At 39.3% G+C, this 19,658-nt stretch overlaps 1 protein-coding gene across 1 annotated transcript; it reads left to right on the top strand.

The window, feature by feature from the left end:
- The first annotated feature begins 15,751 nt into the window (after positions 1-15,751).
- On the top strand, positions 15,752-19,068 carry LOC124167897. The gene is made up of 4 exons (XM_046545962.1): positions 15,752-16,673; positions 16,784-16,958; positions 17,453-17,540; positions 18,667-19,068. The coding sequence occupies exons 1-3, from the start codon at positions 16,554-16,556 to the stop codon at positions 17,470-17,472; spliced, it is 315 nt and encodes a 104-aa protein (XP_046401918.1). The 5' UTR covers positions 15,752-16,553; the 3' UTR covers positions 17,473-17,540; positions 18,667-19,068.
- Positions 19,069-19,658: the final 590 nt, after the last annotated feature.

Here is a 19,658-nt window from a genome sequence, read left to right as displayed (position 1 = left end):
GGATTGAAACGAAAGTTTTCAACAAATTTTCTTTAAACCACCGAAAAATGATATTAGTGTAATACAAGTAACTAAAATATTTTTTTTCGAGCCAATATTTTCATAAAATAATAAAGCGCTGTTATAATTTTCTTAAAATGTTGGTTTCATACACATTCTTGATGTTAAAATGTTACAACTTGAACGACCATGGCTTCCCCCCCCCTCTTATTTTTGATCTTGAGTACGCGCCTATCCCATCATTTCCAGCACTTCGTCGTTCCTCCCCCTTTAAGTACACTTTACTTTCTCCATTCTTCTAGTATCCAAGTATTCTGCCTTCCCGTCTTAGAGTAAGAATTAGGAAAGGTCGGATAGCTACAAATCTCTTTAGTGAACACATGTACCTATCGAATATTTAACCTGATGAGGGAATTTCAAACAGAATGAGCCCGGGGAAAATTAGGAACACATAAAAATGAAATACGATACATTAAAATATTTTTAAATCGAGTCGAGGATGAGAGGACACTAAGCTAACCTTGAATGAAAGTTCTTAGCGTCCAAATGCACATAAATATAGCAAAAGACCGTGGGGTGGGGTTCGTGGATGGATAATGTGAATACATGACTGCGTACTTACCTATGAAAACTATGAGCGTCTGCATCTTCGATTACTTCGACGAGAACTGTTTTTCTCGATAACTGCGTCGGAACTGATGTGCGACCACACATCTGATGCTTGACTGCAGTGGCGAAGCGAGTGGGGGGTTTTGGGGGGTAAAACCCCCCAGAGCTCATTGTCAGAGAAATTTTTAAGTTTAATCCATTTTACTTATTTGGATCAGTAGGTATTACTTATAGAATGGTGTTAGGAATATCCCTTAGAAAGCCGTAAAACTCGCCATTTTGAAACATTTAATCTTAAAATTTTTCTGGAGGAGGGACCCCGCAACTCCTGCTTACCCTGGTAGGTATGCAATACCCCCACACCCGTAAGTATTAGTTACCCTAAAACCGCCCCTGGCCTTAATTCCTAGCTGCGCCCCTGCCTCACTGGACACCTACTATTCTTCCTGCGGCGTATATCTCTCGGTATTAAACGAGAGTTCACATTCCTTAAACTACGCACGCATAGTCATTTCGTCACTGAATATTCCTGGTGAGGTTAAGGGTGCGTTGCAACTCAACGGGTTCGTACGAGCGAGTATCCTCCTAAAAATGGCGTCGAAACCGATGTGTGATCGGAGATCTCACTAGAACTCTCTCACTAGAATGTCAATATTTTCATTGGTTTATCTGGTGCGTTCTAGAACCAGCATTAGCTCAGATCCCAGATCACATGGGACTTGTCATCAAGGCGTAAATTCCTTCATCGTTCAGAAAAGCTGAAGTTTTTTTTGTCCCGTATTTCCCCGAAATATTGCAGCAGGCGATTGCGTTGTTTGCCACATTAAAGGATATGGAATAGCATATGCCACTCCACACTCCGTCATTTTCGTCATTTGCACGTTTAAAACTTACCGTGATAACGAATCCAATACGTATTCCGATATTGTAGCTTTACATTCGAAGTCGACAATTAATTCATATAGATTTTTGGCGATTTTTGTAACTAACTTCGGTACGATTGCTGTCGTCATATTAGCCCCTATAAATATGTCTAAAGATCATCGATTTCATGTGATAAAAAGGTCTACCAGCGAAAAAATATAGGTAAATATTTTCTTGAGCCAAACTTTCAGAGCGACAAAGAGAAGGGCCTCTTGAAACTCCGCTACGTCTCTAGGTCCGACAGTCTCGATCAAATTTGAGAGATATTTTGCCGACAGAGTAAGTCTAGGGATACGTTTTTCATACGAAAAATGAAGAACTCGATAAATGATCAGTCGTTTTCCCTGAAATTACTTATTTCATTTTATCACTCTTGTTATAGTCAATTGGAAAGGCATGCGATTGTTGATTTCTCGGAGGATCGAGCTAAAAGAACCATTGACCGGGAAATCGGGTTACTTAATAATAACACATAAATGTTGTCGACTGGATTCTATCCTCATGCCTTCAGGAAAAATGATTTTACTGCCGCATTGCAGTGATTACGTAGGTTAAATTGATGTAGGTATTTCTGATTGCAATCCGTATTCGTGATGACTTTTTGACGATTACTTTGCAAATATCAGATAACTTGTTTCTTTTCTGGTTTGAATAATCCCACCACCTCTTAACGCGGATTTTTCCTCAACCAAAATCTTTAATTCATCGATGGCTATGGAATTTCATTCGAATCATGCAAATTGACCCGTTCACTACTGTTTTTTTTTCTACATGCTGCAACCAGATTCCCCGTACACAATAATCACTCACAACACTTGCACTTACACTGTTAGACCTATCAGCACCTATGGAGGGCTAGAAAGTGACCAACGTGTACGAAATACTTGTTACATTTTGAATGTAAAGGCTGCTTCCGGAGACATTTGAGTTCATTTCGGGGGAGATACGAGAATGTCTACGGAGAGATAGTGCTTGCTAAATATTTATTTAAATCACCGTTAAATTTACATCCTACCTAAATGTACGCCTACTCCGCTACTTCGAAGTCACCTTTATTGATAAAGGCGTCCAGTCTCAGCGTCCTACAACTGCAACATAAGCAATCTCTCCATTATTTAAGTGCACTCCCTTCGAATTTCCGCCATTAAATAACTCGCTCCTCCGGTGACCCAAGTTTTCACAGGAGCGTATGGAGCGAGGCGGGAAGCGGGTATATGACGTTTTCCGTGACGTCACAGCGAACCTGTAGCGCTCCGTCGCGAATAACGGACCGCTTGGGATCTCGTTCGTGGCGCTCCGAAACATTGGTGGTGTTCTTTGGACCACACCCTTGGAGGCTGCGCGCTATATATCTTTAGGAGCGACATGGAAAACGTCATCTTAGAACCCCACGATGTTTTCAGGTCCGACAGAAGCGATAAATTAAGAGAGATGTTTTTCCGAACGGATAGATTTATTATAGAGAGGTTATTTCTGAGAGAGGTTGGTGGAGAACTCGTTCATGCACAGATTAAGAAAAGAGCAGCATGCAATTCTGTACCTAGATCTCTTCGTGAGAAAGTTTTGAAACTTTCAGGGTCAACATCTTCGGGGCACAGTGAGTTTGATGTGAAATTAAGAGCTAGGTGCACCTTTTTCCCTAGAAATATGGACAAAAAAAACAAACCAATTTTGCAGCCGCTGTTCAAAAACTATTTGTTTAAAACGTATGAAAACTGTATGCCCTCATTGTTTTGATCATTTGAAAATAATAAATGACTTACTTAAAAATTTTCATTGTTTTTGAAATTATTGCTGTGACCCTCCATATTAGTACAGAGTATAAAGTTTTATGTGCAGTATATAATTATATAAAGCCCTTCAAATTGTGATTTGAAAAAATATGTTCTAATAATTAAATAAATAAGAAAAAAATTGTTTACATATAACATAATTCTGAACAATTGATATTTTGATTTGAATACATCTTTAGTCGATAATGAACTACTCCCTAGATGTTAAAGTATGATATTCAGAGCTAAAAAAGTGAACATAATTCGACATAAACATTTGCTATATAATAACAATAAAATTATTTCTTTCAGCAAAAATTATTAAATAATGTCTTTAGAGAAAAATATATTGCATTAAAATGTTATGTACCGTTTAAAACGTTTGTAAATGATAAAATACATGAGTTATGTACCCGCACATAGTGAAATAAGCAAATAGAAGAAAAGAGATCATATTAATTAGCTCAACTAATAGGAAATAATTAAAGGTACTTAAGTCGAATTATCCAACATTCAGCATCTATCGTAAAATATAGCAGTTTAAAATAAACAAATTTGGCGAAGTTATAAACAATTCCGCATGGGGTATTAAAAGACCCCAACGCGCCCACTTACGTCACAAAGTGAGGTGCGCCCACTTAAGGGTAAGAATTATCCGCTTGATTAAAAATTTAGTATACAATATTATGAATTTCATTTAGTAAGCGTTTGAATAATCATAAAAATCATCCAGAAGGCAATGCTACCATAGACCATTTCTTGGTCAATATTCCTTTTAAAATGCTTTCATGCAATTAATTAAAAATTGCTCAAGAGGTTTCGTTTGTGTGCATGCTAATCTCATGCACAACAGCAATGGTTTCGATCAATTTATCATATTATCAGCGCAAAAGACCATTTAACCCATGGATGATTCTAGGACAGCGCCTGATCGACTGTATTCTTTAGAATTACAAAGTTTCATTGAATTCTGTAATCCGGTTGTTGGACATTTCCCTCGTCATATAAAGGGCCAACCCAGATATTTTTAATAACACTGTTCTGCAAAAAAATAGTTTAAAAAATGCCCGGCTACAATTTAGGGCGTTTCTGGCTAATTTTGGGTCGCTAAATCCGAAAATGACGTCCGTTTTTTCTATCACCCTCCATTTTTACGCAACCCCTAAATTGGGGAAAACCACCCCTTATCTAAACTTATCGCTTTTCAATGGACTTTTATTAATGTTATCTGCTTCTAATTAAAAAAATGACGTTTTTAGGCTATCAGGGTCCAGAGAGAGACAAACCTCACTGGGGTTGAAAAGATTTAGGGGGTGATATTAAAAAAAAACTAACCATTTTTCGTCGTTTTTTATGACATATGATATGGTAGCTAATGGAAAAGTTTTTAAGGGATGAATACACTGTTCACTGTTCACAGTGTTTTGTAAAGGATTAATATAACATAAAATATAAGAGGGGAAGGGGGAGTATACGAGTAGTATAGGAGGGGGTTTAGGAGGGGGTTTAGGAGGTGGTATAAAGAGCTGCCACAAACATCTGGAATATGGGTTTCCTTTAAAACAGTGGCATATCCAGAAGGAACCGAAGGTAAATCGTGGCTGTTGTTCGGTAAAACAACCATTAAATTTGTCTTCGACGAGTTGATGAATAGCCTCCATTGGTTTGGATCATTCTTAATCGCCAATTCCCTCATCAGTCCTTCAATATCAGTGCAGAAAACCAGATCATCATTTTCATCATCCGTTGAAACAAATTGAGTAAGGGTTGACTGTCTGCCTTTGTAGTAAGAAACATTCACCCTATCGGCCAAAAGATTCCACTGCTGCAAATGCGAGCCAAGAAGTTGTGCTTTACCCTTCGGTAAGTCTAAATCTTGTATTAGATCACTTAGGTCCTCGTGTTATGGGATGAGGTGCCCTTTTTGACTAGTCTTGGGTTCTTCTACATCAGGGCTGTAATATTCATCTCGATGGCTAGGACCTGCTTCCACTACCGGAGTAGCTTCGTTCACTAAGGCATTAGAATCATCGAGGGTGCTACTACCTTTAGCTTTAGCGATAGGATTAGTATAAGAATGCTTCACTGGGTGAATTGCTGATGTAAAATTCAGATAAATCACTTCAGAATTGTTTTTTTAAACCCATCTCCATAGGTGTTACAAAATGAATTGGGATTATTTTTGCAGCATCGCTGAATGATTGCGAGAAAACACTTTATCGCTCGCAAAATAACACGCTAACACGCTAGAAAAATGAAGAAAGAACTTGGAAGATTATAACCCGACACGCAGGAAAGAGTGTGACGTACTGAATAGAACCACTGGTTTATTTCATAGATGAACATCAGCAAATGCGACTGCCAAGACACATGATGACACGTTTAAACGTGTCCAAGAATGTAAAAATATATGGAGAGTAACTTTTACAGTTATTTCCGTTTGCGGAACGCTTTAAAATTCGTTAAATTTGTTATCGAATATCTCGCGAGGGAAAACTAAGATTTACGTGTGGTTTTATTTGTTGAATTCAGAAAATAATTTTCTGTCCGCCCGTGAAATTAAAAAAAAAATGCATTCAACTTCCCCTTTGAAAATACACGGGGGATGGTCGCTGTGGAATTATAGTCGTCGCACTTGTTGCACATTGTGGAATCAAGGATGTTATACTTTTCCGTATTTTACTAAATATCAATAATCGCATCAACGTTGTAATCCGTATTCTGACGTTGAACTGGCCTGATTTTTAGTTTAGTAAGAGATTATCCTTAAATAGCAATGAGTGAAATAGCGCCCAGTACAATTATTTTGTTCTACTGAGAACATTTACATTTTTGTGCATTCCAATAACTTATTTTCTTTCAAAGACTCGTCCCTTCATTTGCCTTCTCCCATTCATTGTCAAAAGCTTCTTTAAATCTGCCCTCAGAGAAAGTTATTTCTGACATCACCATAATCGGATAATTGTTACATGCTTATTAAAATAGTGGTTTCAGGCTTGAATTTGTGAAATTTAACAATTTAAAATATTTGTAATAAAAAGATTTATTGTTGCATGGAAATAAAAATGCGGAGTGCATTATTACAAGTCTTTTGAGTGCACCAAATGTTCATAAGATGAATATTCTTTGTACTATTTTTTACGTCAATGAGACTGTTTGTGTAATTGAGAATGGTGGATCACCTCACCGAAGCGTCTGACAAACATTTTTGAGTAAGTAATGCCCGTTTGCTTATATTTAAATATTGGCGCTTCAGTACACCGTTTTCAGAGAGAGTAGTGTTGAGAGAGCATTCTGGAGGACTCTGACCGTTCTCTCCTGCGGTACATCTACATCTACATCTACAAATTACCCTGCGAGCCACCTCTAGGGTGTTTGGCAGGGGGTGATCAATCACCAGCATGCAGCATGCATTTGGACTCCCACATGCACACCACACCGTCCAAGAAACGTCCCGTATAATAACAAACTATACTACTATATGCTGTTAGAAATAGAATATAGAATAGAAATTCAGAAACATGCAGTAAGTTTTACATAGGTTAGTAGGCCACACCACAAGTCATGCAATCTACTTACGCGCTCCATTGCTGCCGTTATAATCTCTTATTGATCGTGGAAAAAATGACATTCGGAATCTGTCTGTTCTGCAATCTATCTCTCTTATTTTATTTATATGATCTGATCTTCCGTAGTACGTTGGCGTCCGCAAGATATGGTTAACTTCGTCAGAAAAGACACTGCTCTTGAATTTATCTAAAAGGTTTAGTCTATTTTTCAATCTACGGTCCGACAGAGATTCCCATCCGAGTTTATCTAAGAGGTCAGTTACACTAACAAGACTATCGTAACGACCTTTCACATACCTGGCAGCTCTTCTTTGCACGCGTTCTAACTCTGTTATTAAGCCTTTTTCATGAGGGTCCCAAACACTGGCAGCGTATTCCAAATGTGGTCTAACGAGGGAAAAGTAGCTAATTTCTCTCACTTTGTCGTCGCACTTTCCTAATATTCTTTTAACAAAACCCATTTTACGATTAGCTTGACCGGTTATTTCTCGAATATGTTTATTCCACGATAGATCATTATTGAGTCTAACCCCTAGATATTTCACAGATTCAACTGCCTTTAACTGCGCGCCCCGAATGACATAGTTACGCTGTAGGGAGTTATTCTTCTTCCAGAAATTCATTACGACGCATTTTTCCAAATTTAATTCTAACTGCCAAGCATCGCACCAAGCTTGGATAGCAGCAAGGTCATTCGTTAGTTCATCTATATCTTTGCTGGAACGAATTTCTCTGTAAACTACAGCGTCGTCTGCAAATAATCGTAACTTACTCTGCACTACTTCGCCAATGTCGTTTATATAAAGAAGGAATAGGAGTGGGCCAATGACACTACCCTGAGGTACCATCAATCGATGTAATGAGAAGCTTTATCCTCCTTTATCCGTATTTGTTTTGTTTCAGAAGTCGTTTGCTTGTCTGCTTCTGAAATTCAGCTGGAGAAATGCCCAGTTTATTATTATTATTATATTATTATTATAATTAAAATTGTTACAAGTAGGCATTTAGCCTGGTGGTAACATGTACATATGATGAAAAAAAACAATAGAAAACACTGAAAAAAACAATAGAAAAATTGAAAAAACAATAGAAAACATTTGAAAGAACAATAGAAAACATTATACAAAGCCCTTGGTCCCTACTTCTTCAGCCGCTTTTTAAAACTATGTAAATTTTTCGGGAAGGACTCAAATAGTTCTGCTGGTAGGTCGTTCCAGTCCCTTATGGTCCTATTTAAGAAGGAGAACTGCTTCGCATTTGTCCTTTGTGATCGGCACTTTATCTTGAACTGGTGATCGTTTTTACCAACAAAGCTGGGTTTTGATATGTCCTTCCCAAATTCTTTCCATGCTTTTTCCCCACTCATAATTTTAAACATGCCACATAGCCTGCTTATTTTCCTCCTCTCTTGTAAACTCTCCCACCTTAGAACTCCGAGCATTTCTTAAACACTTTCCGTTTTTTTATGCTTTCCCAAAACATACCTAGCAGCTTTTCTCTGCACCTTCTCCAATTTCTTGACCTCTCCTTTGAAATGAGGGTCCCAAACAAGAGATGCGTACTCTAAAGTGGGTCGTACTAGAGTTGTATAAGCCATTTCTTTCGTGGCTCTGGTGCTTCCTCTGAGGTTTCTCATCACCCAGTGCAATACTTTAAAAGATTTTTTGGTCGTGTGCTCGACGTTTAAACCCCATCCCAAATTCTTTGATAAATGGACTCCTAAATATTTAAAGCTGTTAGATTTTGGAATTAAACTACCCGAAAATTCGTAATTTCTATTTACGCATTTCCTTCTTTTGCTGAAGTTAACATATTTGCATTTATTTGGATTTATTTCCATCCCGTTACTAGATACCCAATCCATTAATTTGTTTAATTCATCCTGAAGACTTTCCTGATCAATTTTATTTTCTATTTTCCTATAAATAATACAGTCATCCGCAAAAAGCCTTATATTAGAATTTATTTTTTCCGGGAGGTCATTTAGGTATACTAAAAACAATAAAGGTCCTAAGACGCTTCCTTGAGGAACACCGGACGTTACCCTCGCTGTCTCTGAGCATTCATCCCCTACCTTAACTCTTTGCGTCCTGCCCTTGAGGAATTCATCGATCCACAAGATGACTCTTCCATCTATTTCCATTGGCAACTGCCTCATCTTAAGCATAAGCCGTTCGTGATCAACTTTATCAAAGGCCTTAGAAAAATCTACTATTACCGCGTCTAATTCTTTTCCCGCATCTATTAAGTCGGCAATTTCATGGCAAAACCCTAACAGTTGGGTTTCAGGTGAGTGGCCTTTTCTATATCCATGTTGGCGGTTATACAACCAATTCTCGCATTCCCATAAATTCCAAAGGTAATTTGCTATGATCTTTTCTAACAATTTGCATACTACAGAAGTTAGGCTTACCGGTCTATAATTTTCCACTAGATCTTTATCTCCACCTTTGAATATTGGTATTATTCTGGCCTTCTTCCAGTCACTTGGTAAGGCATTGTTGTTCATTGTAACATTGAATAAATGGTATATGTAATTTGAAACGGCCAAGCCACCCAATTTCAATAAATCGATAGAAACTCCGTCGGTACCCACTGACTTATTTTTTCTCATTTTTCTAATGTTGCCGAAAATTTCTGACCTCGAAGTTTTAATCAGTCTCGAAATATCCAAATCTTTGTCTTCCTGTTGCCCTTTTGTTTGGGTTACATCAGTAATTTTGTCCGTTCTGGTTTCCATCCTTGAGAAAACACTAGCGTACCAATTATTGAGGGCATTGGCCTTCTCTTTGTCATCTGTGATTATGGTTCCTTTGTCGTTTTTTAAAAATTCTATTGTTCCCTTATTATCTCTCCGCTTCCTCATGTATTTAAAAAACATGTTGCCATTATCTTTAGAAATTGTGTTTTGCAAAAAACATTCTTTGGCAATTTTCTTTTCACTATTTAATGTGCGTATTAGCATTTTGTACTTTTTTAGCGAATCCGAACTTTCGTTCCGTTTCCTATGACTAATCCTAACTTTTCTCTTTAGTGATCTGATAGTTTTGTTGTAATATTCGGGATCAGTACTTGCTTTGATGACTTTTCTTGGAACAAATAGGTTTAATCCTTCCTCCATTATCTTCTTAAAATCCCCCCAGATTTCTTCTACGTTTTGACCACCGCTCACCCACTCAGGGTACCTACTCCTCAAAAAAGACTGGAATCCAATACTGTCCCCACGACTATATTGCCATATTGTCTTTTTCTTTTGTGCCGCCTCACTCTGGGCTTCTTCCCATTTGAGATATGCACACACGGCTAAATGGTCGCTAATTCCCGGAAGGACATCGACTCTCCTCACCCAATTGTCTGGCCTTAACAGCATGACGTCAAGGGTGTTTTCTCCGCGAGTGGGTTTATTTACGACCTGTACAAAACCCTCTTCATTTATGAGACGGTTGGCTACTTCCTGTGCCCACCCACCCCCTACTGTGACCTCTTCACCGGACCACCGAATACCGGGAAGGTTTAAGTCTCCTGCTATGAGAATGTGCCCCTCTGGGTTTTCTGAACAAACATCTGCTAAAATGTCGAGTGATCCCATTCTTTCGTTTGGGCTTCTGTACACCGAAATTACTTTAAAATATTTCCCTCCTTTCTTATTTTTTACCCGGACACACATCATCTCGCAATCGTTTCTAACCCACTCGAGAGAGCTTATTACTTTTTTACGAACACAAATAAATATACCTCCTCCTCGTCCATCCCTATCCCTCCTGTAAACGCTAAAATTTTGTGGAAAAATCTCGTTTGTCGTAATATGATCACCAAGCCAGGACTCCGTGCCGATCACAATGTCGGGATTACATGCATCAATCAGCGTCTCAAATTCCCTAACTTTATTTATAATACTACGACAATTAACCAGAAAAACTTTTAAGCCCTTACCTTTATTTTCACCAAGCTCGGCCACTTCCCGTGATTCACTCCCTTCACATCTGTCAAGCTCGGGAGTTCCACCTTCCGCACGCGTTACAAGTTTCCCTGATCACAGAGCTTATGTGCAATGTTTTTAAACAAGTTGGCCATAATCTGCGATCCTTTTCTGTTTAAATGCACTCCATCACGGCCTAAATGCCTGTCACCTATCCAACAATTAGGGTCAACAAAGGTCATCCCTTTTTGCGAGCAGACCCACTCGATGCTCTCATTGATACGGTCGATTCTCCTATAGTACATATCCCTTCTTAAACCTGCCTCTTCCATCCCTTAGGCCTTTTTAAACTTATTTTTGGCCGATGTTGCTAAATCCCAAATAAAACCAATTAAATGGTCGTCAGACTTTGCACTTCTTAAGTCATTTTTCCCCACATGGATTATCACTAAACTTTCACTTTCATCATCATTACTTGTCATGTCACTTATTTTTCTGTCCAGCTGTTCCGTTCTTATCCCTGGGAAACACTGCACACCCACCCCACCCTTTGCCTGAAAGCCACCAGCAAACCGTATGATGGAATCTCCGATTATTTTCACGCGGGGCGGCACTGTCTCCACCGAAGTCGATCCCTCCCCACCATCTTCCACCTGCGGTCACTCTTCTATCTCCTGTCTTCTGCTTCGCCATTCCATCCTCCCTCTTCCTCGATTATTCTTCTTCTCCTGCCTAAGGATGCTCCTCCGTGTCTCCCCTCTCAGCGCACTCTTGTCTGCATTATCACCGTCAAATTTCTCCCTCGTAGTCCTGGATTCTTCGGATTTCCTTCCTCCGAACCCTCGGTCAGTGCGGGCGTCGCCTTCGAGGCGCTCATCCAGCCGCACCTTCATTTCTGCGATTTCTGCTTTTAGTCCAACGTTTTCAGCAGTCAAATCAATTATTCTACTTTGGGCTTTTTCTAGCTCCGCCTGCAACTGCTCAAGAGCTTCCGCTTTCTCCTCCATAACTCTCCGACTTTTCTGAATTTCACATCTGCTACACCTCCAATCATCCCTTACACAATCCTCCAGCTTGCTTTCGGTACAATTAAAATGGTACCATGCGCAGCATTCACTACATTGTACCCCATTTCTCAGAGTCCTATGGCAGAATGTGCACTTCACTTCCACCGGACCTACAGTTATGAGTGAAGGAAAAGTTAGGCCAGCGGTCTGCCAACTTATTAGTCAATGAGCCAATTAGAACCTTACCTAATTTTTTCAAAATTGAGAGCCTAATCTGCTTGTTTACTAAAACTATATTACAATAAATAAGTAGTGCACTAAATAAAACTAAATTTCATGCTTAATAAATATTTATTAAAGCGAACAATGTAGTTTCATCTCCTTAGAAAATTTGAGTACGTCAGGTTTGTATGTTGTTGATTTTAATTTTGACATGATTCCACGTTCTCATCAATAAGACGACTTCTCAGTTTACTCTTGATAATGTTCTTTCATGCTTGAAAAAAATCCTTCGCTCATACATGAAGAGCCAGGGCTGCCGAATTATAATAAAATAATAGGTAGCCTACACTGGTGATTTTCCCCTGGAAATTTTATAAATAGTGAGATTTTAAGATTTTTTATGCATTTTAGAAGTCATATGATCAACATTAGAACCCTGAAAACTCGACCCTCGATAACTCAAAACCCGGGGAAAATCGAAAAGCCTGCCACTTCTTCTCCTCCCCCACATAACGAATTTTTTTGGGGGGCTCGGGCCCTCTCATGCCCCATGGAATGCTATCTAGCTGCAGTGAAAATTTTAAACCTGAATTCCTGTTTGTGGAATTATCTTGTAAATTTGGAAAAGCTGTAGTGGCAGTTGTCTATAGACCTCCTAAAGTTGGTTATCTTAATGACGATTTTGAGTCAACGTTGTATAGTGTACTACCTCATTATAAAAATGTAATTGTGTGCGGTGACTTCAACTCTGACTTGCTTAAAGCCACGCACGATAGCAAATGTATTAATGACATTTGTTACCGTTGCAATATGTCGATTGTACCGCTACAACCTACCCATCACCTCCCTTCCACAAGCACTTTATTAGATTTATTTATTGTCGATGACTTATCTAAATTTACTGATTATGGTCAATACTCTATTCCATTTCTTTCAAATCATGAGTTGATACATGTTAAATTTAGATTTAATATTCCTAAAAGTAAAACCAATGCTATATTCTCACGTGATTTCAGAAATTTCGATTTGACGAAGTTTCAAGAGGATTTTGATGGTCTTTCTTGGGCCAATTTTTTGTCTGTACACACAGTTGATTGCAAATTAAGCATATTCATATCGAATGTGCATTAACTATTAGAAAAGCATGCCCCTTTAAGAAAGACACTGCCAAAGAGAATTCTTATTCCGTGGGTGACTCCTGATATCAAGGACTTGATGAAAAGAAGGCACATAGCGAGGCGTAAATTTAAAATAAATAAAACAGAAGAACTTTACCATCAGTATAAGAGCCTGAGAAATGCGACCCTAGGTCTTATGAAAAAAAAGAAGAGCGAGTATTTAAATCAATGCTTTTCCAGAAAATGGGATTCAGGGCCAATCTGGAATGAGATTCGACGGCTAGGGCTAGTTAAGACTCGAAAAGAAAATGGAAAACTGAATTTTTCTGCTGAGGAGTTTAACGCATATTTTCTTAACTCACTCAACACCAGCCCTTCCAGCCTGTCAGGGCCAGGTCCACGCCCCATTTTTTCCAACTATACTAACCCAAGAGATAATCAGGAGTTCGGTGATAACCTCTTTTATTTTCCTTATTTTACTCTTGAACTCATGTTGAATTATTTTTGTTGCATCAAATCAAATTCAGCCGGAGTAGATAGGTTAGACAACAAAACGCTAAAAAATATTCTGCCAGTAGTTTTCCCAGTGATATTAGATATTTACAATTGTTCCCTAAACTATTCATCCTTTCCCGTCAGCTGGAAAACGGCTGTAATCAAACCTATCAAAAAAAACCACAATCCCGCTGAACTCTCTCACTTTCGCCCAATATATTTGTTGTGTACTTTATCTAAGCCACTAGAAAGGTTTGTGTACAACTCAACAATAGAATTTTTAGCAGAAAGGAATCTTATCGATAAATATCAATCTGGTTTTCGCAGCACCCACAGTACTCAAACTGCTCTCATAAGAGTAACAGAAGATATCCGTGTCGGCAAAGATAATAAGGAAGTTACTATTTTGGTACTCTTTGACTTTAGCAAGGCCTTCGACTGTGTGGACAGATGGCTTTGATGTGGACAGATGTCTTGAATTTGTTATTTTCGGAAAGAAGAATGTCCACATCTAGGAAAGTGATGTTGGTGATAGAGATGGAAGAAGTGAAATAAACTGAGGCGGAAGAGTTAAGTGAAGAGACAAAGGTGTTAAGGGAATTGATGTCATGCGACCAGAGAATAAATATGTCGTCAATGTATCTGAGCCAAAGGAGAGGTTTTAGAGGGTAATTTGATAGGAAATTTTCTTCGAACAGGCCGAGGAAGAGATTTGCATAGGAAGGGCTAAACCTACTTCCCATAGCACAGCCGGAGATTTGCAGATAGTGGTTGTTATTAAAAGAGAAGGCATTGTGGGTGAGAATGAAATGGGAAAGATCAAGAAGAAATTCAGTGCTAGGGTTTTGAGGAGTGGGTCGTAATGAAAGATAGTGGCGGAGAGCAGCGAGTCCCTCAGAATGAGGGATTGAAGTGTAAAGTGAGGTTACATCAAAAGTGGCCATGATAATGGGCTGATTGGGGGGGAGGGAAATGGAATTGAGTTTAGAAAGGAAGTCATGAGAATCTTTGATGTATGATGGAAGGGACTGAACGAAGGGTTGGAGATAGAAATCAACGAAGGCCGAGATGCGCTCCGTTGGAGAGTTTCGAGAGGAAACTATGGGGCGGCCTGGGTTATTAGCTTTATGAATTTTTGGAAGGATGTAGAAAGATGGCGAAGTGGGGTGAGCTGGTAAGAGAAGGGAAATGTCAGATGGGCTTAAACCTTCGGGGGGACCTTTTGTTTTTAGAAGTTCGTTCAATTCTCCGGTGAACTCAGAGTTGGGATCTGATGAGAGAGGGGAGTAGGAGGAGGAATCTCCTAATAATCTATTGCACTCTGCGGTGTAGTCGTTGGTGTCAAGTACAACGACCGTGGAACCTTTGTCAGCCGAGGTAATGACTATATTTGGTTTTTTTCGGAGTTTCTTGATAGCAGTGGACTCCGACGGGGTGAGGTTTGGTGGTGGGTTAAGAGAGCGTAGGAAGGATTCGTTCGCGACCCTGGAGAGGAGACAATTGATGAAAGATTCAAGAGGGTGGTGGGATGGGAGCAGTTTGGGCTGCTGAGAGGAAGGGGAGCGGAATTTTAGGAGAGCATTGTGAATACTCTCCGGCGCCTGATGCCTTGTGTGGTAATTCCAAAAAACCTTCCAACGGAGATTACGGCAAAATTTCAAAATGTCCGTGAGAAGAGTGGTAGGGTTGATCCTAGACGTTGGAGAGAAAGAAAGCCCGCGGTTGAGGACAGAAATTTCGGCGGGGCTGAGCTCAGAGGAAGAAAGGTTTACCACCTGCTGGTCGGTAGATTGCAATGAGTCCTGGTTATTAGGGTCAGTTGGCTTGGGAACGGAAAGCCGGGTGGGGCGCAAGGGGGCTGCTGCTGGTCGCAGCGGAGGTGGGGGTGGAGAAATTCCGCTCCCCTTCCTCTCACCAGCCCAAACCTCTTCCATCCCACCACCCTCTTGAAACGTTCATCAATTGTCTCCTCTCCAGGGTCGCGAACGAATCCTTCCTACGCTCTCAGCCGTGTCCCAACTCGTTAGCCATTATGCATCATGTATTTAGCCAGCCAGATTCTGGGCAGCCAACCACAAGGGAGCATGAATTGGGACATCCTTACGCAGGTGCTGCCATCTACTGGGCACTAGGCCAATGCAAAACAAGAGATAATCGGAATGATTTGAACAAATGATGAACAAAACCCACCGCATTCCACATTGTCAACGTTTACGTGCAATCGTGTCGCTTCGCAAAGTTAATTTGAGTTATTGGGTGTTGGAGAAAAGCATTTTCTCATTCCATTAGTATATTAGGCAACATTTTAGGTTACATATAGTAGTAGAGGGTATTTTTTAAATTCGTTGCGTCAGTGTAATTTAGTTCTTGTAACATTAGGAGGTAGTACAAGTGTAGCATATTTTGTAGTTTAGCATATATTCCTTTCAATTTAGTATTGCAATCGATTTATAAATTAGGTTCAATTTCCCATTTATTTTAGCAAGTTAGTTTCTGTTGTTCTTGTAACATTAGGAGGTAGTACAAGTGTAGCATATTTTGTAGTTTAGCATATATTCCATTCGTAATTTAGTATTGCAATCGATTTATAAATTAGGTTCACTGTTCAATTAGGTTCAATTTCCCATTTATTTTAGCAAGTAGGTTTCCATTGCGTATTTTAAGGTCAGGGTGTATTCTGAGGTTTAGCCACTTAAAGTTTATTATTAATTCGTTTTAGGCCTAACCATTTAGATTTAGTCGATTCAATTAATATTATTATATTTCACGTACATTGGTAAGTTTTTAGCATTTAGTATTTCCATAATTTTAACTAGCATCTACTTAAATTTTTGCCCATAAGGCTTGATTCGTTACATATTTAGGTACAGACTTCTCATTTCACTTATCGCGGGGAATAAACGGGTCGCGTTTTAGAAATGGATGAGGAAGTGCTTTTCCTGGCATTGCAAGAGTGGCTGCAGCAGGAGCAGAGGCTACTACTTCTCCTGCAGCGGGTGCTGTTGGCCGTAAGGGAACTGTTTGCTGATGAGGAATTGGTTGGTATTTCAGTTGGAAGATTCATTAAAACACTTGTTATCACTTCATGCATTTATCTAATTTCAATCTTCTATACATGGAAAGACTAAATTATGAAATTTCTTGCCAGGAGCCGATGCAATATTGCCTTCTAAACCGGGAGCAGCAAGTGATCCGGGTTCTGCTGGGGGGTCAGTGGGATATGCGGAAGCATATCCGCGTCTCCGAGGAGGCATTTCATGACCTCCTGAGGATGGTCTCCATGAACAGGAGGGCGAAAATCCTTAGACGCGTAATGCACGAACGTATGTAATGCTACCGTAAACCCTTTTACTTCAAGAAGTGAGACTACAACTTCGAGAGGAAGCATGAAATAGTGGAAAGGCTTTGTTACACGGCAAATTAATACCTACTAGTTAATGTATGAATGAATGAACGAGAAAATTAACCTTAAAACTACCCGTAAAATGAGTCGTTAAATGCGTGAACAGAACAGATAACCTCTTTTAATATGATCCGTGCAGGTTCCGCTCCGTTCTGCCAAAATCATGCTTGCAAAGTACATTAACTAGTACCGGTTAATTTACCGTGTAACTTGGCCTTAATAAAAGTGAAACCTCTATTGTAATCTGTGTCGAATTTAATGTGTGGAATTTTAATGAACTCTCACTATGGTCAATTAGTTGCTCCCCTCTTTTGAAATGATGAATATGAGTGCCGTTCTTGAGGTATAATTTAAAATTATCATAAATCACTTCTCAGTACTTTATCTGATACATTTTTCCTTTCTTTCCTCAAGTGTCATCATTAAAGAGTTAGAGTTGGAGGGGAAGGTGGGAGTTTCGCAATGCAGAAAGAAGTGGGACAACTTGTGTAGGAAGTACAAGGTGAGTGTGGGCTTTCAAGTGAATCTCGATTTAACTGATCGAAAAACTTTTATGTGGCATGTTCTTTCCAGCAACGACAGTAACTGCTTATCCAATATCCTGAATTTATTAGCCTGTAAAGTTAATCAACTCTTAAGGGTATAATTTTCCATGTTTTAAATGATTTTGATGAAATGATTTGGTACATGTTGTTTGTTGTTGAATCTTGAAATTTTGGTAATCAGTAAGGAAAACATACCAATGCATGACCCTTTAAGGTTTCAGCCATGAAATTATATCTTTTCAGGAACAATTTAAATGCATATTTAATTTCTTTTTTGATTTGTAACTGTTTTGAAACCTTTTCTTTAAGACATCGTTTTTGTTGATCGTGTAAATTTAAAAATGTATCATTTTGATTTTCTTCGTAATTGGCTTGAAATGCTCCTATTCCTGACCCTCAAAATTCTGTTCACTCTCTCTTAAACCGGATTCCTGATGTTTTAGTTGCTGACCCTCTAGTTATTTTCCTGGAAAGCTATTTATAACACAATGTAATTCACTTTACACTTAGGTTACTGTCATATATATTTAATTAACACAGACTATCAAATGTAAGGATATATAAATTTTGACACTCTTAGCTTCAAATTTATATTTCATACCAAATATCATCCTTTTTCTCTGGCCAAGACCAACCTGATGGCCCATTCATAGTCATTCCTGAAATGAGTAATTCTTGGCCATATTTGGTTTCTTGTTTCTTTTGTGTCTCCCCCAGAAAAAGTTCTTCTTCATTTACAGTAATCACGTTATCATTGATGTTTAAGAGATTGTTTGGGTCATGGTTGGTGTCAGTTACTGTGCCACTCATGAGGTCTGCTGTTGCAGGCTGTTCAGGATTGGACAAACTAGCATCAGCACTGGTAGAATCAACATGTTGCAGCGTAGATTTTCGTGCCTTGCATTTTATGCTCATATCTTACTGCAGAACATTTTCCTTTGCTTTCTCCCCTTTGATTTTTTCCTGTCTTTCTTCAAAGTAAGAATGGATAATATGGAAGGAAGTTGAATAATGGAATGGAAGATGGATGCTTGGTTACTCTTTATATCCTCTCTAGTAATTTCATTTTAACTATTATTGCAGGACATAAGGAAGGACATAAGGAAGGACCCTGCCACAGGGAGTGGGAGGGAAGGAGGAGGAGAGTGTGCAGACACGTGGCCTTTGTATGGGGTGATGCACTGGGCACTTTCAGATCGGGATGCAGTTTCTCCACCCTGCCTGTTTATTTCGAGCCAGTCGCATTCCCCACGGAACCTGCAGGATGGAGGCGATGGGTGCTCCTTGAGCTCCTCAGCGTCCACCACCTCATCCAGCGACAACCCTCAACCACCTAAGAGGAGGAGGAGGTCATCCAGCACAAGGGAGGATGCATTGGAGAGGCTGGTAGCCTCTGTGGAGGAGGCGGTTGAGGATCAGAAGCGGAGGGGGGATGAATTTCTGAATTTGTTCCGCAGTTATGTCGAAAATAAAAAATAAATTTAATATCCGTTCTTTTCATTTTATCCTAGCCATCTGGGCCCATTCCATCCCTTCAAACTCCTTGCCTCTCTGCTGCTCAGTACAATATCTATGGGTAAGTCGTTCATATACAGGTATACCTGGTGAGCATTGTGAGGAAGCATGAAGACCCAGAAGAATTTTGTAGGTAATTTCATGTGAAGGGGTTGATGCTTTAGATTGTGAGACAAGAGTGATGGGAATCTGATAATTTCATCTCTTGCAATTACATTTTGTGTTAAATTTACTTGTAGCCATTTGCTGAATGAAGTTCTCTATCTCTATACCATGTTGTTGTCCACATTGGTTATGATCGGGGGAGGAATCAACCGTATATAAGGTTGTTAGCTAGAAAAGGAAGTCGAAGTAGTATGCTAAAATGGAGGCATGTTAAGATATTGGGGTTTCAGGGAATATACTGTGAAAATGACCATACTATCTTTGTAACTTTGTCACCATGTTAGACAACTGTTGAAATTAATTCATTTTTCATCCGCTTTGTTCATGTTAAGCATTACTGTACCATTTCTCAATGCATCTGCAAAGAAGTTAGATATTCCATTCTATTCCCTGAG

Source organism: Ischnura elegans, chromosome 11 (genome assembly GCF_921293095.1).
Source record: "Ischnura elegans chromosome 11, ioIscEleg1.1, whole genome shotgun sequence".
Taxonomy (NCBI): domain Eukaryota; kingdom Metazoa; phylum Arthropoda; class Insecta; order Odonata; family Coenagrionidae; genus Ischnura; species Ischnura elegans.
The sequence above is the reverse complement of the archived record's forward strand: the minus strand, read 5'-3'. Positions and strand labels throughout refer to the sequence as shown.

Coding starts and splice junctions, on each gene's coding strand:
- LOC124167897 (XM_046545962.1), top strand. CDS start 16,554: ATGGATGAGGAAGTGCTTTTCCTGGCATTGCAAGAGTGGCTGCAGCAG. Junction 16,674..16,783: donor TGTTTGCTGATGAGGAATTG/GTTGGTATTTCA, acceptor ATTTCTTGCCAG/GAGCCGATGCAATATTGCCT. Junction 16,959..17,452: donor TAGACGCGTAATGCACGAAC/GTATGTAATGCT, acceptor TCTTTCCTCAAG/TGTCATCATTAAAGAGTTAG.